Here is a 22,899-nt window from a genome sequence, read left to right as displayed (position 1 = left end):
ACAAACCTTTTGGCCTTGGATTACAAAACGGATTACAAGCAGTGAGGAGCACCAAGGAGTAGGAAGAAGGAGAAAGAGGACTAGCCATGACATAAGGGCAGTGGTGGATATCTGGGACACTCTGCTGGGGGGGTGGGCGGGGGGGGTGGAGAGGGGGAAGTGTAGTAACTTTGTACAGAAATACCAAAAGCATTAACAGTAACATCTTACCTAAAGCACAATTTTATTTATTTTTCGCTTTTTTGTGTCACACCCATCCTGGCTCTGCACTCAGGAATTACTCCTGGCGGTGCTCGGGGGATCATATGGGATGCTGGGAATCGAACCTGGGTCAGCCGCATGCAAGGCAAACACACTACCACCGTACTATCGCTCTAGCCCCCTAAAGTACAATTTTAAAAAATTGTTTTTAATTTTTAAAGAAAAGATATGGCCTTCTCTAAGATGTGGTACTATTTGTTTTTTGAGCTACAGCTAGCTTGAACCCAGGCCTCCTGCCAAAATATGCACTCAGGACAGCTGAGCTATCTCCCAGCCCCCAAAATGCAGCCTTTAGCCACCTTTACAGAACTAACTGTACTATGCACGGAGGGCATCTAATTCAGCAGATTTCCTGCTCCAGTACCTTCCGAACCATAATGTCACCTGGGTTTGAAAAGAATTAAAATAGACAAAGAGAGAAGAGGAAAACCCCAGAAACATTACAGCCCAAAGAAAACAGTTTAATGCAATAAAAATGTCTCCTATAAATAACGTAGTTTCTTCCTTCCAAATTGGTTCTTCAGGATGTACATCCAAGAGGGGCGAGGTTTGTTCCATGTGATTTATTTCTATAATTTCTCCTTAAAGAAAATTCTTTCTCAAGTGGAACTGATGATCAGTGTATTGTACACTAGCCGTAGATGACCGAAACACAAACCACAATCAGTGTCTTATCAACAGAAAGGAAAATTTTAATCCGGAGAAAGTCAACAAGAATGTGATATTATCTGACTTGTGAAATTCACTAAAGTTTTTTTAGAGCTCACTGGCAACAACCTGGAGAATAAATAAAAATAAAAATAAAATTCAGAAACTTTTTTTTTCAGGTGGTCTGGAGAAGTTCAAAAGGCAAATCACACATTGAATCAAATCGAACTTCAAAGAGATTTCAGTTCATTGGTAACTCAAAAATCCAAATGATAAAAACCAATCAATATGTAAATTGAATAAAACTTTTATTATTTATTAGCAGTGTATTCTTCTACACCTTAAAATAGAACAAAATATCTTTTGGAAGGTAAACTATTCATAACAAAATACATGTCAAACAATATTATTGCAAGTAGAATTATTTTGCTATATATTTTCTATATTATATACATATATTTCTTGGTTTGTCTATGTATCCACATGTGTATAAATAATATTAAGACATACACATGCAAATACATATGACTTATGTACACACAATAATAGAAAATTTACAGTAGTCAATTTTACAATCATTTTAATAGCTGCACACAAGCTAGTGTTCATAGAACTCAAACTGTCAATATGATTCCCTTTCCCCCACTTCTAAAATGTCATCTGAATTACCTTTTACTGATAATTTAAAAAAATACTTTCTTCTTCCTGTACAATTAACCAATCTCTTTTACAATATCTTGTAATAAAATATTTTGCAATTTCAGTTTTAGAAAATGCCTACATCTTAATTCCCTGTGCTTTAATTTTTTGCTGCTTAAAACATACAATTTATTTTTCATGTGTTTAGTGCAATTATTTGGTACTGTAGTTATTAAAGGTTAAGGTAAACGACCTGAGTCAAACATTCATTCAAATGCCATTTAAAAATGTAAATTGTGAACAAGATATTTTGCTGAGGCATTTATAAAAATCTCAGGGTGTGCCCTTCTCATAAATACTTTACAAAAAAAACTCATGGTTGAATGTTTTAAACTGTCACTGGCTAGATTTAAGGAGTAAAATCAGAAGCTGAGACTCTCCAAGAAGAGCCTCCAGGCTTCTAGAGGCCTAAACCTGAACGTACACTCAGTGAAAGGGCTGAGTACCTGTGGGAGAAGTCCCTTCACTTCTGTTAGTTTCTGATGTGCTAGTTTGTATGTCTAGGGCTTATAATCTGCTTTAATCATATCTCCTTTAGTAGAGAGAACTAGTGAGCAGCAACTTTTTTTTTTTTATCTTTTTCTCTTCACTGATTGAAAATTTGTGCCAGACATAATGTGATTACAGGCAACAACCTCGGAGCAGAATCAGATATTCCAATTGTGTAAGAACTCTGAAAAGGAGAGGGGGGTGAACGTATTTGGAATGTTGAGTCATTTCAAGATGAACCATGCTGCTCAGGGCAATATTTAGTGAGTTCTGATCTTCCACTGGATGTTAAATTTAGTGAAAGCCCCTTTGGCTACAAACATAAATGGCTCAGCAACAAAAACAAAGGAAAGGAAATGGTCTAAATCAACCATGTCAAATTATTACGCTCCTGCTCAAGAATAAACTTGCACAAATGTGCTGAACCAGACTGATTTTCCCAAAGAATAAACTGGCCTGTAATATTAATAGCAAGAACATAGAAATCACTTTCTAAAATCTTTTGCCCTTTTTCTTAATAAAGAGGAGTCATCTAGTCATTCATTGTAGATAAAACCATACTAAAGTTCAAAATACAAATTTTGGTAGCAAACAGCAGGAAAATCTAAGCGAAAATATAGTCCAGCTTTTACATCATTTTATGTATTTATAAATTTACCAAAATAGTCATTTAAAGTTGACAATACATACATAATGTAATACTGTACATGTAAATGTAGTAACAAATGTATTCCTGAAATACATTTAAAACAATCATTCAAAATACCAAATTCAATGTGAGAACTCTCTTTAAAAGTGTTGACATCTCCACAAAACATAGTTTCAGTGCATTTCTAGTAGTTTTTAGCCAAAGTTCTCTGGTTTCAAGTCTCCTGAAGGTCTTATCTTAGCGCTCCCTCTAATTTAAGCTTAAGAAGGAGAGAGATTCTTCCAGCAAGCAGTTGCCTCCCATCTGCACTGCTCATCCCGATGAAGAAATTGTGTGCATGAGTGGAACAGCTTTCGCCGGAGTGGCAAGGCCTTAGTAATGAACATATTCAGACTGAAGGGACTGTGCAGGGGAGAAACATAAACTGAGGTTAAATTCCATCACATAAAAACTTTTAGCACATCATGCACCTTCTTTCTTCAACACAAGTCACTTTGGGTCTATTGTATAAACGATAAATTATGCAACCAAGAGAGTAATAGGGAATAAATAATGCAGAAAACAAAACATTTATTCAATTATGCAACCTGACTTACTAATGTCTATTAAAATATTCATTGGAAATATGGGAAATAGCAGGAAACTTGTTTCTAATCTTTTGTGTACTAATTTTTTAAGTTTAACACATTGACACTGCTCCCACAATTTGTGTTAACTAAGCGAGATCTAAGTGTGAGCCACTGGTAGTACAGGCCAATGTCAACATGCTAAATGAAAATGACATTTGAAGCTAAAACATTTTGAGAAGATATATTTTATATTTAATTTATATTTAATTAAATATATATAAAATGCCAATGCTTTTGTTGCAACAGAATTAACAACCAATTACGTTCTTCAAGAATTTTAGACTTAATACTTTATAAATCCTTTTTTTTAAAAAAAAATCTTTTTAAGATACAAAACACAGCTTTGAAATCTGATCCGAATGTCAACAGCATTTATGTGAAGAAACTTGTAGTCATAATAAACTAGTAATTTTCAACAAAAGGAAAAAATGACAGAGCAATAGTGGGCAGTAACACATAAAGGATCATGGTTGGGATATGGGATCAGAATGCATAGGTAATAGAAATCAGGAAAAGACAACAGTGAGAAAAGGTGCCAAATGGTTATTACTTTTCGGGGGGGGGGGGCAGGAGGGGAAGGTGAGCAGCAAATAACAAAAAGAAGGAACAAAATAACCAATCTAAACATTAACAAATTTTTTGCGTAAAGTCATTCTCCCAAGCTTATCAAAATGCCCCTTCTCACTGGTGGAGGGATGGGTACTTGATCATTGTATAATTGAAACCCAAGCACAAAAATCTGTAAGTCTACAACTGTACCTCAAGATGTTTCACTAATAAAAATAAATAAATAATAAATTAAAAAAATATTTTTAAAAATGCCCTTTCTCCTTTCCCAACAATAATTTCTAAGATTGATCTGTAGTATTTTACTAATAAGTATGATTAATTCTAAGCCTAGTCCTATGGAATACCAATGGTAGAGCTATCACTTTGGCTTTAAAATTTCAGTGAATTCTTACACCCTCTCAATAGTCACTTTAAGCTTCAATATCATGAGCCCAAAATTTGGGTCTTCAACACCAAAGGGCAAATAACACTGTTAGACATAAATGAAAATACAAAGGGTTGTCCATCTCAAATAATCATATATAGGGAAAGTGTAACATGAATAAGCAAAAGGATGGTAAAGGGAGGGAATGGGGTTCTGAAGGCTGGAAGATTCCAAGGAGAGGTTTATGTCAAGAGCTGATGGGAGAAGGAGGAGAATTAGCAACCTGACTTTCTCTTAAAGCAGAATAGATGATCAAGAATTAGGATAGTATAATGTACAAACACCTGAACTCAAAAAGAGAATTAAAAAAAATAAAACTCAGAAAGTTCAGGGGGCTGGAGCAATAGCACAGTGGGTAGGGCGTTTGCCTTGCACGCAGCTGACCTGGGTTCGATTCCCAGCATCCATATGGTCCCTTGAGCACTGCCAGAAGTAATTCCTGAGTACAGAGTTATGAGTGACCCCTGAGCCTCACTCAGTGTGACCCAAAAAGCAAAAAACAAAACAAAACAAAACAAAAACCTCAGAAAATTCAGTGAAATTAATCTGATGCCTTGAAGTGCCAATCCACATTTAATTTGTACCATCCTAGCAACTAGAGTTTACAAGTGGACAACATTTTAAAAGTTTATAAAATTTTTCTAGCTGTTTTTTTCTTGTTTCCAAGTTAGAAGGAAAAGGGAAGCAGCAAGAATGTCATGTATGCATGCTTATTCACATGGCTCAATCCTTTCTAGGGAATTTTTAATTTTTGCTTTTGTTACAATGAGAAGTTACTGGTGTCACCACTTAGAAATTATAAAAGTCCTCAGTCTGCTTGTAAATATAGAATAAAATTGTTTTTGCAACCCCCTATAAAGTTTCATCAATTTTCATTACCCAGAGATATTGGAAACAAATAGATACCTGACAAATGGCCTGTGCTGTGACTAACTTCCTTTAAGTCATATTGTGTTCAGTTTGCAAAGGAATAAATGCATGACACTTTGATTATGGAGTCATGATACTAAACTGAATATCAAAAATAATCTAGAATAACTTGAAGAATTTCTCTTATTTACAGGAAGCATTTCTTTTATTAGTCTTTTGGGAGAACCTATTCCTTGTAATATGCAACAGAAGAGTATTAGCTATAATTATTTCTGCTTCCTCTGCCAACCATTGAAATTGTTCACCTTATGCTGCCCACCTGGCTTTGCAGTTTCTATAAACAAATGAAGACATGATTTGACTAAAGAATAAATTTTCATACTAATCATGCTGCGCTGGAGCGGTAACACAGCGGGTAAGGCGTTTGCCTTGCAAGTGGCCAACATGGCCAACCCAAGTTCGATTTCTCCACCCCTCTCTGTGAGCCCGGCAAACTACCTAGAGTATCTCGCCTGCAGAGCAAAGCCTGGCAAGCCACCGGTGATGTATTCAATATGCCAAACACAGTAACAACTGTCACAATGGAGACATTACTGGGCCCACTCGAGCAAATCGATGAACAATGAGAGAACAGTGACAGTGACAGTGACTAATCATGCTAGTTAATTCAGTCAACAAACAAGTGTTGAACACCAGTTGCTTATATTTGGAAAGGGAGGAAATAAATATATGACACAACAAAGTTATCAAAAAATATATAAACTACGGTTTCTTTACATGGCATAAAGGCAAAGGAAACAAGATCAGTAAAAGAGGAGCTTGCAAACCATTCTGATATCAGCATTTTGTAATAGTAACTTCCTTGCATTTTCAATATAAAGTTTAGTGAAAGTGGACTTAAAAAATATCAAGGTCCGAACATGATGGCCACTTAATACCTCTATCGCAAACCACAATACCCAAAAGGAGAGAGAGAGCAAAAGGGAATGCCCTGCCACAGAGGCGGGGTGGGGGGAGGGGGGACAAGGTAGAGATGGTGGGAGGGATGCTGGGACCATTGGTGGTGGAAAATGGGCACTGGTGGAGGGATGGATACTTGACCATTGTATGACTGAAACGAAAGCACAGAAGTTTGTAAGTCTGTAATTGTACCTCACAGTGATTCACCAATAAAAAAATATATAAAAGAAAAAAAATCAAGGTCCTTAAGACCTATTATTCACTTAAAAAGTAATATCTCAGAAAACACAGTATTAACATTCTGTTGCATAATATAAGTATTTTGAGATATAGTAAAGAAATTTTTAGACCCATAAATGGTAAGTACCACTATTATTTTTTTTAAAAGATTATATTTTTAAAATAATTACTATGAAAAATTACTATGTAATTTAATATGCACCAGGCATCATTGTCAGGTTTTTTTGTTTTGTTTCGAGGTTCACATCCAGCTATGTGCTTACTCTGTGTTCAAAGATTTTTCCTGGTGGTTGTCTGGGGACCAAGTGCCAGGGACTGAATCAGAGTCGGTGGGATGTAAGGCAAGCACTTCAAGCCCTATGCTGCCTCTCTGGTCCTTTCGAGGCATTGTCCCAAATAAAATGTATTAATTCATTAAATATTCCCAAGGACTTATTATACACATGAGGAAACTGGAGCTCAAGGAAGTGAAGGGCTGGAAACTGAACTCTAGAATTCTGGCAGTAAAGCCTAAATTTTTAGGCACCAAACTAAAGGCACTTTTAGCATATGTCCTGTGATCACTATATACTCAATTAAACATCCCTTATCACCTTAACATAGACAAATAAAAATTGAAGCAGAATACAATCCCAAGGATAAGCAAAAAAAAAAAATTAAATTACAAGTAAAAATGTAATATTTTTATAAAACAGGTAAACACAGTTAAAAAAAATTTTTTTCTTTTTCTTTTTGGGTCACACTTGGTGTTACACAAGGGTTACTTCTGACTCTGCATTCAGGAATTACTCCTGGCGGTGCTCAGGGGACCATATGGGATGCTGGGAATCAAACCTGGGTTGGCCTCATGCAAGGCAAAAGCCCTCCACGCTGCGCTATCGCTCCAACCCCTAAAAATGATTTTTAATAAAACTAAACACAAAAGAATATTCAGGAATATTCTCCAAAGAAATTTTCTTTGTAAGAACATCCATATCTAAGTATTCTAATTGATTAGTTTTAGTTGTGCTTGATCTGTGCCTCTTTATTATCATTAAAATTAGAATAGCAAATACATTTAAAAGGTAAATAAAAAAAAAATAACATAACCTCCCAAAGCTCCAAAAGTCATAACTGTTGTTTTTATAAAGGAAGTAGGTAGAAATATTATTTCCTAAGAGACCACTTACTAACTGATATTTTAATTTCTCAAATAGAAAATTTAGTTTATGTGGGCAGTAAGTTCAAATGAATTATATTGAGTTAAAACCAAATCATTGATTATCAATGATACATGCATTTTTATGGTATGAATACCATAAAACTAGAAACAGCAATGTTCAACCTGGAAAATGAAGGAAAAATTACCTTATTTTTGAAGACCCCAAATTTTATGTCAAAATACAAGCTTCTAATCAATAAATCTTACACCCTGAAAGCAGTTAAGTTTGACATAAAACAAAGGTAATGAGATCAAGATAATCTGTTCTGTTCTGGAAATCTGCTATAACCCGTTTTGGCAGCCGTTAGTGACTTTAAAATTTTAGCTATTCTGGAGGTGTTTCTTTTTTAAACAGCCCAGTTACCCCATCGAGATAGCTACTTGTCTAATAATTATAGAGTATAATAAATTAACTATAAATTGGCTTCCTAAATCAGCAAAAAATGCAATATTAAGGTCTTTGCTGGCATGAGAATGAAAACATCATAACGTTAAAAAAAAAAAAAACTTGGATGAAAGGGCTGTTGGGTATGAAAGGGGAGTTTCATACCACGTCAAATTCCTGGCTTTAAATCATCACACTGACTTTTCTTCGCTGCATTTCTCTACTTCCCCAAGTCACAAACTAAGAAAAATAGTCCACTAGCCACCATAGGTTGAAGTTGTAACTACAGAGGCAAAAAGAACCTTTTTAAGAAAGGGTATTTTTTAAATGGCTAGAAACAAAAAGAAAATAAAAACCACATATTTGGCAATCTCATTGATGTTGTTTTATAGGTAACTGCAGTTCTTTATTTTTTTCATGAACAAATGGGAATGAAATGAACACTCAGGAGAACTAAGTTTATCTTACATAACCTACTTCTCTACTTGGAGGACTTTTATGTCTATATAATAGAATTGCGAGTTTTGGTCTTGCTTTTTAAGTAACCATACACACTGATACATATATCCACATATGTAGTTTCAAAATATTGACAGCATTTACATTTGCTAATTGAAAATACTTTTCTAATAGCACGAGTAGAAACATACTTAAATAAGGTTTTATGAGCTCTGTATTAACACAAGAAAGGCTAACGTTTATGATTTTTTTAAAAAAGAAATATTTGTAAGAGTTACATGCAATTTTCTGTAGCATTCTCACAGCATTTTAGGGACCCCGGGATTTAACAGGCCCACTTAGGTTAGTTCAAATGCTATATAAAGTTTTCTTTTCACCTTCCTACATGACTTATAATAGATTCTTTTTTTCTGAGGGAATTTCATCTGTGCTTTTCAACAATCACAAAGAGCTCGATTGTTAGATGACAGATTGTTGACACCCAATTTGACTCAGCCAACCATTACGGGAGTGTTTTTACTTCATCTGAACACCAAAATTATATTGATGCAAGCTCGAATAAAATTTATTTTCTCTTATTTTAGTAAAGCTACACTTGTAGGGGGAAAATGCTCAGATTGATGTATATTAAAGCTTAAGTTGAAAACTTGTTTTGCTTTTCTTTAGTGCTTCATATGCTAATGATAATAACAGGCTTCCCTAAGCACTTCATGTCTTTTGCTTATCATTCTAGATATATTATTCAACTTTTGTTCAATAAATATTAGGCAATTTCTATGCTTTGTGATCTGGAGAGAACAAAGATGCATCTGAGAAGCTTAAAAAGCCGGAGTGATGTATGGCAAACTATAATAAGAGAGCAACCGGGAATCTGAACGAAGTCCTATGAGAGTTGAGAAGAGAAAAGTTTTCTACTTGGATGGGTCACAATCAATGCCTCATCAAAATACAAGGTAACCATTGAATGGCTCACCAAAAATAAAAAAAACCAGAAACAAGAGAAAAAGCTGAGTGATCATGTGCAAGGGTTTGGCATAAGGTCTGGGCATGGCCCTCTTATAGAATGTCAGTCGAGAACCACAGAAGGCCCACTAGAGACCTAAGAGAGGGCACAAAGGCAGTGAGTCACGTGGTCTAGCAGGAAGCGCCTCAATGACAATGACCCAGACTGGCCTTTGGAAACAAAGGGGAGACTAAATGATTCTCAACAGGGTAATGATTCTCAACAGGGGACAATTCAATCAGCTGTGTTTTAGAACTCTAACACTGGAAGCAAGTTAGAGGATGGATTAGAGACATTAAGAGCGGAGAGAACATTTAAAGAGCTACTGAAGACCACAATCAAGACAGCAATAGTGAAAATGCAGGGTGGAAACAGAGAGCCCCAAAGGAGAACAGGCTTTAGGGGCTGAATGCAGCAGATAGAAAGGCGTGAAAGGAGTGAACGATGATTCAAATTTCTGGTTTGGGTGACTGGGTACAAATAAAGAAGAATTACTAGGCCAGGAAACAAAAAAGAGGAGCAGGCATTCTCTACAGGGTAATGCCTAGAGCAAATTGGCAAAATAAGCCTAATGTTCAGGACATGATTAGGTGAAGAAAGAACTGTGCACGGGTAATCTGTGCTAGTTTGCACTCCCAGATAGATAGATGTGTGTCTGTGCGAAGAGGGGAGTGCAATAAAAATAATCCTTTGGGGGCTGGAGCAACAGTACAGTGGGTATGTATTTGCCTTGCATGCTGCCGACCCAGGTTTGATTCCCAGCATCCCATATGGTCCCCTGAGCACTGCCAGGAGCAAAGCCAGGAGTAACACCTGTGCATCACCGAGTGTGACCCAAAAAGCAAAAGAAGTAAAAATAATTTAAAAATAATCCTTTGGGAATCAAAGATACCATGAAGACCATAAAGACACACATATACACAAGGAAAATTTCAAATTTTAAGAAATGAGTAACTTAATCTTGTCATTAGTCAAAAATGTATGCCAGTTGTATGCAGTGCAAGAGGATATGAAGACAACAAAAACAAGAGACTATTTTCTAGGGGTCTGGGGATGGCTCACAAGGTTAACTAAATGCTCTGCATGTAGGAACCCTGAGCCCTGCCAGGAGCAATCCCTCACAACCAAGGCACTAGGAGCCTCATGCGGCCTCAAAGTCAAGAGACAACAGACAGACAGAGAGACAGACTAATTTCTAACCTCTGGTTTCTCACCGTAGATTTACTACTCAATGTTAAGGCCAAATGACCAAAACAGAGAAGACAGAATGACTTCCAAAAAAGTCCGGATTGCTAACGTTGAGGCAAGGTAGAAAAGACTTCATCCAAGAGGAAGGAGGATAGAGGCCAACTCTTCATGGAAAGTCTAAGAGGAAAAAGGAAGTAAGAAGGTAGGCCTGGTTGGCAGCATAGTCTGAGTGCTATGAGGGCAGACAGCACATTTCAGAATGTGAGAAGTTCCACATGGCAGATACAGAAGGTACACACTCGAGAGTTAAGGGAAATTAGTTTGGGACATGGGTTGGAGAAGACCTAAGTGCCTGAATGGTAAGCTGCAGAAACTGAGTCAACTTCTTGTCAACATGCAACAGAAAATTCTGTTCTACATGACCTGCTCTGGGTCAAATATCTTTAAAACAGAACGAGGAAATGACGCAGCAGGATGCAAATACAAAAGTGATATATTTGTGGCCCAGAAATAAAGACATAGTTACAGATCCCTGACTATAGAGCTAGGAAGCCTGCAGAGGAGGCTAGTAATTCATTCCTGGGGGTACACAAGCCAAAAACCCCTGCCTGAAACTAGGGTTGGGGGTCAGGCTCCCACTTGCAAAGCCTGTCTTGTTATATTAAGGTGAAATTGAGGAACTTCAAGGAAAAAGAGAAAAAATAGAGTCACTGGTTTTATTTTTTCAACCAATAAGGCTTTCATGGAAAGGCTTACATTAGGAAACTAGATTTAGTAGATTATGGCAGCAAAGAGACCAGAAAAATGAGAGCAGAAAATCAACTAAGCTAGAAAATGCCCTTATGAAGCTTTCAATCAATAGGAAGAAAAAGGCTTATACATATTTGTCTTATCTTCCTCTAAAACAATAGTGTATTCTAGATAGACAATTATGTAAATGTCAGATAATTTTCTAATTGGACATATATGAAGAAAATGCTTTTAAACATATATAAAGAGCACATATTTTTACTCCTGCTCCACCACAAAGCAAACTTAAAACAATCTTTTGTCTTACCCAGCGTATTTTTTATGTAATGTGAGAAGTTTAAAATTATGTTGAGTTGACCAAGGAAATAAATAGCTCCAATGTGTTTGATAACTTAACAAGTCTGTGCCTACTATATATTTCATATATTTCTAGTCATATTCTTAAATCGGACTGGAACAATAGCTCAGTGGGTAGGGCATTTGTCTTGCATACAGCTGACCCAGGTTTTATTCCTCCATCCCTTTTGGAGAGCCCAGCAAGCTACCAAGAGTATTCCGCCCACAGGGCCTGGCAAGCTCCCTGTGGCATATTCCATATGCCAAAAACAGTAACAATAAGTCTCACATTGGAGACATTACTGGTGCCCACTCAAGCAAATGATGAACAACTGGAGGACAGTGCTACAGTACTACATTGTTAGATAAGATACTACGTTTCAAATGGGCAGTCAAAAACAGTTGGGAGACTCTACAACAAGTTAGAAAGTCAATGACACAGGAAATTTGTTACACTTGTGTCTATTGCAAATACTGCCTGTACCTGAATAAATTATACACAAATTTAAAGGCAATTATCTGAATTAGCCTGACCTCAAAATAATTTGATTCCTTAATTATCAAGAGACATTCCGAAATCCCCTTAGGAAAGGAACAAAAGAACATCAATATTGAATGACTATCAAAGATGTAGTTCAATACAGAGACTGACCCAAAATCCTGGTATTATTAGTATCTGTTCACTGAAAAATTGCATCAATTTTAAAGCAATACCATAAGAGATGAAAAAAGTGCATAAATTTAAACACAATGACTTTTAAAGCTAATATTAATCTTTCATATACAATATAATGGTTATTCTTTAAATATAATTAAATACAGCACTTAAGTTTGCAGTTAAATATATTTAAAATCAGGACAGAATAGGAATTTTTTAAATATAGGAAATACTACATTTATGGGTTGCCTGCATCCCCAGTTGGAATGTATAATTACTTTTGATTGTGTTTTTTTGTGGATTCCTTCTTCATATTCCCTAAATGTAAGTACTCTGAGGACTGGAAAGGTAACATAGGAATTAAGGAGCTTCTCTTGTTTACAGCCGAACTCATTCAACTCCCAGCACCACATAGGGTACCTTGAGGAGTGACCTCTGAGCACAGAACCAGGTATAAGCCCTGGGCACCGAGGGGAGAAACCCACCCACTGCCCCAAAGCTCTTTGCTTCAAAAACTAAAAATCATGAACTGGCAGAGGGAAAAGACATTAAGCTTAAATCAGGAAAAAAGCTTTTATATAACTCAAAAAGTAGGAGCATATTACTGGGAAAGGAGGTTCAAATAATAGGCATTCTGCGGCTGTCATGCTGACATCACTCCACGCCGAAATGGAAGTGGGCTTTAAGGCGCACACCACCTGCCCCACAGCTTTTTATCAAACTGGTTATTTTACAAAGCTGGATCTAGTGTTTTTATATTATTACAAGTCCTATTTTAAGAACCAATAATTTTATAAAACAAGCTGTCTGTATGTGTACACAGTCAGATGCTAAGAGCTTAACCTACTCATAGAGGCTACCAAGGTTGTTCTGACATGAGTCCAATTGGACATGGAGAATTTGCCTTCAGTCATTGTAACTGGGTAGAACAGTAGGGAGCTAGAGACAAAAATGGCTACAACCTCTGGAACAGGGAACTCATTTACCAATTCAGCAATGGTATAAGGAGACCACTAAAGTTTTAGGTACCTGGAACTTCATTTTAAGTTATTTTCAACTTTAAACCTAATAAGTATTCTTAATTCCCTGTGCCTATCAAGAACTAAATTCATTATAGATGTTAATTCATATTTAAATAGAACATATCTTCCAAATATTGCTTGATGTTTCAAATGTGCATTAATAACACTTCTATACAACAATAAAACAAATATGATAATTGTCATTATCAGAAAATTTTTTTAAAAAAAACTTCGGGGCCAGGGTAATAGTAGAGTGGATAGGGTCTTTCTTTGCAGGCAGCCTTCCGGGTTTGATCCCCAGCAACATGTATGGTCCCCTGAGCCTGCCAACAGTGATCCCTGAGCACAGAGCCAAGAATAAGTCCTGGGCACAGTCAGGTGAGGCCCCAAACTAAAAATAATAAATGTGTGTAATGTCAGCATCAGAAAAATTTTAAATTTGAGGATTAAAAAAATGTACAACAGGTAAAGCGGATGCTCATGACAGGTATAGAAACAGATTAAAAAGAAAAACACTGGGCTAGTTCAACTTTTTAATAAATGCTTCAGAGAGCAGATGAAGAGAATATGTGTCTTTGAAGATGAAAAATGAAGAGGGCAGGAATCTCTCAAGAAAGGGCTTCCCAAAGGGCAGGAGTAAGTAAAGATGATCACATGGGGGCTGAGACAGAAACAAGAGCTCAGGAGCAAACACCGTATCTGAAGTGCAAAGTATCGTCAGCAGAGAGGGGGCCTGAAGCTCAGTGCAGAAAGCTTAGGATTAGTCCCAGCCTTTAAGGATCAGGAGTCATTTCTGAGTAAGGGGGGAAAGAAAGATTGTGTGATCAGTAGGACCGGATACTATTGGATACTACAAAGTATACTACCAAAGTATACTTTGAAGAAAGGGTGACAAACTACCACCCATAGGCCAAATTAACATCCTCCTTCTTTTTGTAAACAAATTTTTATTGTAAACAAAGAAAAATATACGCGCAGCCTGACTCTTCGCAGAAAGTTTGGTAGCCCCACTTTATGTATGAATTAAAAGACAAAGTTGGGAAGATCATCAAAGGGAGTTATGTGGAAAAGCAGAAGAGTCAAGAGTGGGAGAATTCCGGGACAGAATGAATGGCTTCATTTAACATAACCTGCAACATAACCCTGAGAACATCTTTGGAAATATTTGAAGATCTATACATAGGTGAATAACGAAGCTTAATCTAGCTGCCTTAACGATTTTATGCATATCTATTTATTGGGGGTTGGGGGGATATGGCCATGCCTAGTGGTGGTCAGTGCTTTCTCCTGGCAGCACATAAGCAGTGCTGAGGATCAAAACGGGTCAGCTGCGTGCAAGGCAAGTGTCCTACCCGCTATACTATCTCTCTAGCTCAAATAACATTTTTGAGAATCACAAAATAATAGGCCGTACCCAAAGCAGCTATTAGAAGCTTTTAGAAGAATCTTATTTTATAGGTCAGTAGAATAAAAAATTGTTCTAAAAGTTTGTTCCCCAAAAGCAAGGAATAATATGACCCCAGACACAGAACAAAATAAAATTAAATTATTTAACTATATCCTAGTTTTTATAAAAGTCTATTAGCTTATAAATCCTCAGACTCAAATGTTATTAAAACAAAAATAGGCTTGCTCGTCAAGCCTGTGTTCTCCCTGGAACATGGATCTCACTGACTTAACTCTTTCCCTGGTTGCTTACGGCCACTGTGTAGTGCTTCTCCCTTTCTTTCCACTCACATCTTTCTAAATAAGTTTCAATAACTCACACACACACACACACACACACACACACACACACACACACACCACAAATAATCCTCACTAAGGACTATAGAGAGAATAGTTGGGTTTCCAATTATACAGATTATTTTAAAATTCAAAATAAAAATAAAGTCATTATTGGTAATGAGGAAGTATGTAATAGTCTCAGTACTATCATGTGTATTAAAACACGGAATTGTTGAATTAGCACAGCCTTTTCCCAAGGCCACCCGCTGAGGTTGGGAGTACCTCAGATAGGGTCTCTGTGCAGTAGCTAAGGATCAAACTTGTCTGCTTTCAGTTTCTACCAAGCACTATCAGACCTGCAACTCCCAGAAGAATCTCTAATTGATATGATTAAATCAAAGCACTTAGATTTACAATGCTCCCATAAATCACATAGCACTTCCAAATTTGGATTTACCTTCAAGGTCTATCCTTACCCTCAGGTAACTCTCTTTGCTCCAGCCTGAATACCTTCTGCCTATTAAAGAAAAAGCTAACAAAGAATGACCACTTTCCATAAGTACTGTGTAAACTACTTCATATGATTTATGTGAATCTCGCTACCTTGTTGCCATTCTCTTCACCACACAAGCATCCAAGACCCACAATTAAAACTCCTTACAAAGCAGTCATGTTCATATGAAATGTACATAAATAAATAATTTTATCCTTTAAGTACCAAAATTGTATAAGCATCAAGATCCACAAAACCTTAATATGCCTCTATCATTATTTCCATTTCATTAGGCCCAGAGAAGTCAAATAACTTGCCAAAGTACTAGTCCCAGGGAAATGGCAGAGGTAAGAGTTGAGGCCAAGGGACCAGAAAGATAGTACAGCAGGCCTGTACTCAGAGATCACTACGGCAGTGCTCAGGGGGGCCATATTCCAGGTTGGTTTTGTGCAAGGCAAATGCTTTCTCCCTTGCTTTAACTGATCCTAAGGATGTATCGTATTCATTCCTATCTTAGTGATTCCCGCTATCTTAATGGCCGTTTTCCTCCTTCCTTTCATCACTAGATTCCGAGAAGGCTTGTAGTCACCCTCCAAACCCCAACTCAAATGCTACCCCTTCTTCACAGCTTTTCCTAAGCCTTTCGGGGAAACGAGATATCCTCCAGCTATCCTTCTATGTTAAATACCTTCCCACAATATAAATAGGATATAATGTGAGAAGTATATGCTTTTTGGAGCTAAACTGACTTTGATTCAAAGTATATATCTTTTACTTATGTGATACAACCTGGGGCAAAAATGTTCTTCTCAAATCTTCATTTCTTTTAGCTGGATAATGGGCATAATTTTTACTACATTGATTCATTTAAACAATCCACCAGCCTCATATGCATCCAAGAAATACTTCATGAGCACCTACTACATGCTAGGCACAAAGGATACAATTATGAAAACAGGTACCATTCCTGCCCTCGCAGAGCTTACAATCAACTAGAGGATACACTAAGTGAGCAGGTGACTATAAAACAGAGTGAAAAAAAAGCATTTCAGTAAAGACCAAGAGAAGGGACAAAGGAGCCTTAAGAAGCACCCTGACCTACCCCAGACTAGTGGGTCAGGTAAGGACAAAGAGGTAAGTCTCTTAAAATAAAACAGAGCAAAATTCAAGACAGATAACGCAAGTAATTTCAATTTAATAAAATACTTCCACTCCACCCACACCATAATCACACGTCCCTCATTTCTTAAGCATTTAAAAATTCTGCTGAACGTCAGGGAGGGAAACTGATTTTTTTTTAACACAGTTAAGTGGGTCAACAAAAGTGAAACTTCAGGCATTGTACTGGGCAGTGGATACCTCAAGACTAATGGAAGAGGTCAAATTCTTAAGAATAACATCTGTTTCTCAGTAGCTTGTCACAACTATAAGGATCCCATAACATTTGTTCTTGTTTTCTGCATTAAAGCATTTAATGACAGAACAAGGAAATCATTTTTTACATTTTTCTGGGGGCTGAGCTACTGCATAAAGTGAGAGACAATTGCAGCTTTCAAAAGCGACGCTAATTGCAGCTTTTAAAATATTAGACTCCCTCTAAACACCCCTCACCCCCAGCCCCTAAGAATTGCTGGATCTTTCTTAAAGGTGTCGAGGGGATGTTGCTCTATTGACTCATCTCCTACCTGAGAACTGAAAATAATTTTTTGCTGACTGGTTTCTTCCTAGTTCTTCAAGGGTTCTATGTTTCACTTCTTCAGAGCCACTGGAAAGAGGCACCATCTTATTGAAGCAAGGGCCCCTCAACAATAGAAAAGCTTCATCCGACAGATAAAGAGGAAAAAACTCACCACCTCCTACTTAATTTCATCTCCAATGGGAATTTCCATCTTAATTTAGACTTTTTTTAACCAGCAAACCTGCAAGGGTAGGACTATGAGCCTCTCACAGAGATTTTCTAAGCAAAATGAAGGAGAAAAAGTGGCTCAGCAGATAGGCTTCTTATTTCTGAGAGGTGAGTGGAGAAAGTGCTGGTGTTCTGGCAATTCTATTTATAAAAGCTTTTCTTTATAAGATGATGACAAGTTTAAGAAGGAGACAAAGAGAACAGAAGCAGCTGCCCACAGAGACAATTAGCTTTCATTTGATTATTGGAAAATTATGCTGTTCAGACCAGAAGAAAGGGATGAGGAGGAGGAGAGATGAAGGCAAGTAACAAAATATGGAACGAAACCAATGTTCCATTATAAAAACATGGTGAAGGGATCAGCCAATAACGCTCTAAAGAACACCTTCCTTATTTCCTTAAGCAAAGAGAAACACTAGAATCTGGAAAAAAAGGAGAATTTTGTTCTTGTCACGCTAACTATGCCTTTCATACTTTTCAGCTATAAATGTGGATGGCATAATATGTTCAGCCATGAAATTTTCAAGATAGTTGTATCATTATCTATATATCCACACTAAAATACCTTTTCTGAAAATTGAAAGATATGTAATTTCTACAAAAGAAAAAAAAAGTTGGTTGACATACAATCAAATATAAATAGACTGATTGAACCCAATCCTACTGTGAAGTGTAAGCCTTGTAACCTGCTTATGAAAATATGAATACGCACTCACTTTCCTTCTTCTCTCAGTCCCAGTGACTAGGATTTAAGCTCGAATACTTATACCTCTAAGAGACTGGTCTCAGAGCCAAACTATGAGGTGGAGTGCCTGACAGTTTTCTAAGGCCAGAAAATCTGAATCTAAAGGAATACTGTTGAAGAAGATTACTGGGAATAAAATCAGAGGACTATGCAAGATAGAGAGGTGCAAACTTTGAAGAAGGAATGAGAGTGGTAAAATGTCCAACTGACCAAGACAGACAGACATACACACAGAGACACACACATATATGCATGCACACACACACATGCACACACACACGTATACACACACACATGTACACACACACACAGAGGTATACTGCTTCCTCAGGTTAAAAAAGTGATTTCTAAACTGACATTGGAGGAGAATGTATCTCATTCTTTGCCAAGTGGTTGTGACTTTTCTAAGGGTCACAAGAGGAATCATGCAAAAGCACTTCTCCTTCAGCCCAATATCCCTTGCAGCAATCAGTCTCTCATCACAGTGGCTAATTCTTGAAGCAAATGGATGTCAAAGCTTAATTGTGTCCTGAACACAGGCCGTATTTCACCTAATCCACACCTCCTTGATCTGTGAAATCAGGTCCCTAGTTTTTCTCAAATCAAAATTCACTTCCCTACAAGACTCATTCCCCTTGACAGATCTGAAGGGAAACCAGTGAGGATTATTGATCATTAAAGAGTGGGGAGAGGTTCCAGCTCATCCTGTATCTAAAAATGTGTCTGGAGTGAAGAGATGAAATAGAGATTTAGGTGCTTGCCTTGGATGTAGCCAATGAGGTCTCTAGGACTACCTGTGGACCCCAGCACCTCCAGGAGTGATCCCTGTACACTGATCCCTCCGCCGTCCCTATTCCTAGATCCCAGTCACCCATGAATGTCTTCTGTTTGTCACTAAACTCATTCTGGCTCCACTTCCACTTACGTATGTCACTGCTTCCTGGTAGCTACATACTTAAGTGTCTTATGCTTAGTTCTAAGGTCTTAGTTTACTCAGTACTTCCACATCTAAATACTCCAACTTCATTCATTTATATGTGATATGGAAAAGGTCAGGATTTCTAATGTGACCACAAACCATCATCTGAATCTGTTCCTGCTTCGCATCAGTTAAGAGTGATTTGAAAAAATAACTCAAAAGTAATAACTTAAGTCGAGGCTGGAGAGATGGCACAGCAGGTAGGGTGCTGGCCTTGCACAAAGCTGTCTCAGGTTTGATCCCCTGCATCTATGGTCACTAGAATACTTCCCAGGAATAATTCTTAAGTGGAGAGACAGGAGTAAGCCTGAGTACTGTCTGGTGTGGCCCCAAAAACAAAACCAACAAAGCAAATGGGATTGGAATGACAGTACAGCGGGTAGAGTGTTTTCATTGCACACTGCCAACCCAGGTTCAATCCTTGGCATCCCATATGGTCCCCTGAACATTGCCAGGAGTAATTCCTGTGTGCAGAGCCAAGAGTAGTCCCTGGGCGAGCACTGGCAGGCGTGGTCCCAAAACTAAGTAAGTATATGCAGAAACTTAAGTCAACAACTTTCATGATAAAGGGAATGAAAGTCCATTCCCTTCCCAAAGAAACCACTTTCAGAAAAGGAGGGAGGGAAGGAGAAGGAAAAGAAGGAAGAAACCACGATTGAAACTTGGCATTTACTTGAAGAGGAGCCAACAGATCGTAGCGTGGCGGTGTCAGGGCAGAGAGGGAAGGCATCACTCAGAAGTTTCCTTGGTGCTATTAAATTTCTTTGGTGGCAGCCTTGGCTGGGAGGGTAAGGCACAAAAGTTTTGTTCAGGGTTCTGAAGACCAGAAGGTGTTGTCGGCGAACTTACAGGGATAGAGCGGCTCAGGAATCTTGCTGAAGAAGAAGAAAGGCCAGTGTAGGTGGGTCGGAGGACGGTGCTGCTGTGCTCCTCTGTCGTGGTGCTGAGTGGGCTCAGCTGGCTGCTCAGGGGGCTCCCGCTGCTGCTATTGCTTCGGCAGTACTGGTTATTATTGAGCTCAGGGTAATTTCTGGCAGGCAACTGGGAGCTGCCATTCAAGAGGCTGGTGAAGGGACTGGCTATGAAACCCGCCTTGGTAGATGAGGATTTTTTGTTCTCTGGATCATCAGTTGCCGCATTCAAGTTCCCCAGAGAACTGGCTAGCCGGGAGTTTATGGAAAAGCTGAATGGGAGACACAGGGGCGGGGAAGAAAACACAGACAACAACGTGCATTTACATGGGGGTCACATTTCCAAAATACATATTTACAACATTAGGAGAATGAGATGGGAATAGATCTGGATCGATACACATGGTGACAGAATGGCTCCTTAACCCTTGTGACATTGGAACATGTGACCTTTATGCATGCCTATTTCTTCCGTCAAAAGACCCAAAGAGGCTGGCTAAAACATTCTGACCAGGGGTCTGGAACTAAAACATCAGAGGGTTCTGTTCATCCTGAAACAGGAATTAAGTTAAAAGGACTAGACGAAAAGCAAACTTAAGTACAAGATTTACTGACTCACGTTCAGCCACATGACTAGACTCATTTTAGTGTTTGCACATAAACACCAGGGTAGAAACAACAATGCAAGGTGTCGTCAGTATCTGTGACTGACTCCTGTTCTCTGACTGAATTTCCCTGCCAGAAAGGGATCATACGGGGCTTTCCCTCTGTGGTCTTGAACCCTCCGCAAGGCGCCACTGGGAAAGAGGATGGAGAGTCAGAGAACCTCTTGATTTTCTCCCTTCTTCCTGGTCCTACCTCTGACACGTGTCAAACTCTTTGCCACAGATGTCCTCTACCTCACCTCAGCGCCTCAGAAGAAGGAAAGAAAAATTACCTTCTTACGTTGGTGCCTGAGGACAAAGAGCCTCTGTTTATCCTCTTGGCTGTCACTGAAGGGGACAAAACCATTTTTGAGGTCTTCAAAGTAGATGCTGATCCTTGTGAGGAAGAACACAGTCTTTGTGGAAAGAAAAAAAAAATGGGCAAAGTGTCACAGGAAGCTATGCTCTCTTCACATTCAGTAACTGATCAGAGCAAGATAATCTCATCAACGCTGAAAAGATCATGGTAAATTCTAATGAGGAGGACAACAGCAGCAGCCAAGACGGGCGCAACACTGGCTTCTAAGACACTTCTGCATGTTACCTCAGCTCCTCGTCCAAAGCCTTCCATGAACAAGTGGCAGAACTGAGATTCAAGTCCAAGATCCAAACCTCTGCTCTTAGTCACACAATCCCACCTTCCTTGATCTCTTCCTTGCCACTGACCTGCAATCTTCCTCTGTCCTTAGGTTTCCATTTCCTAATATTTGCTCTCTCTTCTCTCCTTTCTATGCTGCAAATGCCCTAGGCGAGGAACCCTTGACTCCTGGCAGACTCTTAATCTTACTCCTTTCAACTTAATAGCTGAAGAATTTCCAGTGAAGTCTAAAATATCATATCCTTTAGCTAGACTATTGTTTCCACAGTGTGCAAAAAAGTCTAAATTCCAGGCAAAATCTGCTGCCAGTTGCCTCATTGAGAAGCACTGGAAATCCCTACTGTCCCAGTGGATGATTCTATTTTGGAACATTCCACACCTGAGTTCTCTGGGTGAATTATGTTCACACCTTCGCCAGTTGTACTCCTGCCATTTCTGCTCCCCTACTCCCTTTCACCTTTTCCGTTCTGCCTCCATTTGAATCCCTCCTACCACTGGTCTTTCTGATGCACCATTTCCTGTCACGCAGTGCAAATCTTCAATGCATTTCCAGACAAGGGAAGCACCCTATTTCATCATATATTCTCATGGTAAATAACAGCTCTTGCTCACTGTGGCACCACCTGATGTGTGTCAATTTCCCTTGCTATAGATTCCACTCAGGACAAAGAACTATGAACTAAAGTCTCATTGCAATTCTCAGAGACTAGTCAGACAGAATAGTGAGTAAACAGTGGATGGAAAAGAAAAATTGGACTGAACTCTAGCCCAGTCACAATTTTATTATAAAATCTATTTTATTTGGGACAAATCACTTAATATATCTGGATTCTCTTTTCCTATTTGCTATGAAAAAGCTCATTTAGGGGCCAGGGCAATAGTATAGCTTTCCTTGCATGGAGTCAACCTGTGTTTGATCCCTGACACCCAATATGGTCCCCCTGAGTCCCCAAGAGTGATCACTGAGTACAGAGTCAGAAATAAGACCTGAGCATCTCCAAGTGTGGCCCAAAAAGCAAGAAACAGAAAAAAGAAAAATTATCTTTATAAATGATAAATTGTAAATATAATTTATCTTTATCTGTACGCTTTCCCCCTCATTATCCTTCCTGCAAACAGCAGCATAAGGACCTTTCTGCCTCTAAAATAAGAATGAGAAAAGTGGCACAAAGAAGCAGCTCAAGCTTCTGGGCCCTATACCCAGAGGTGAATTATACCAGGCATAAGGAATGGATCTTCTTTTTCTTCTTTGTCTCAACGATTGTTAGCAAACTCTTCTGGTGCCTTTACCAAAGCTTCAACAAGATGCTGCCACCAGGAAGTATTCAAATGATATTTTTTTCCAAGAAAAACACTAATCTTTTCCTCCTCTAACAGAAGGCTGGGGAAAAAAC

At 38.3% G+C, this 22,899-nt stretch overlaps 1 protein-coding gene across 3 annotated transcripts in view; it reads right to left on the bottom strand.

Moving 5' to 3' along the window:
• Window positions 1-1,194: 1,194 nt before the first annotated feature.
• Window positions 1,195-22,899, bottom strand: part of CDC14A (cell division cycle 14A) — a 191,506-nt gene continuing 169,801 nt past the window's right edge. The window contains exons 14-16 of one of the 3 annotated variants that reach the window (XM_056106535.1): window positions 21,141-21,263; window positions 20,142-20,475; window positions 1,195-3,148 (exon numbers count right to left, since the gene is read on the bottom strand). In XM_056106535.1, coding sequence (XP_055962510.1) covers window positions 3,119-3,148; window positions 20,142-20,475; window positions 21,141-21,263 — 487 coding nt within the window. In that variant the 3' untranslated portion in view covers window positions 1,195-3,118. The remainder of the gene's footprint in view (window positions 3,149-20,141; window positions 20,476-21,140; window positions 21,264-22,899) is intronic. The other 2 variants (XM_056106536.1, XM_056106537.1) reach the window with 2 other exon arrangements.

Source organism: Sorex fumeus, unplaced genomic scaffold, assembly GCF_029834395.1.
Source record: "Sorex fumeus unplaced genomic scaffold, SorFum_2.1 ptg000131l, whole genome shotgun sequence".
In the NCBI taxonomy this organism is placed as follows: domain Eukaryota; kingdom Metazoa; phylum Chordata; class Mammalia; order Eulipotyphla; family Soricidae; genus Sorex; species Sorex fumeus.
This window is presented reverse-complemented; position numbering and strand designations above follow the sequence as displayed.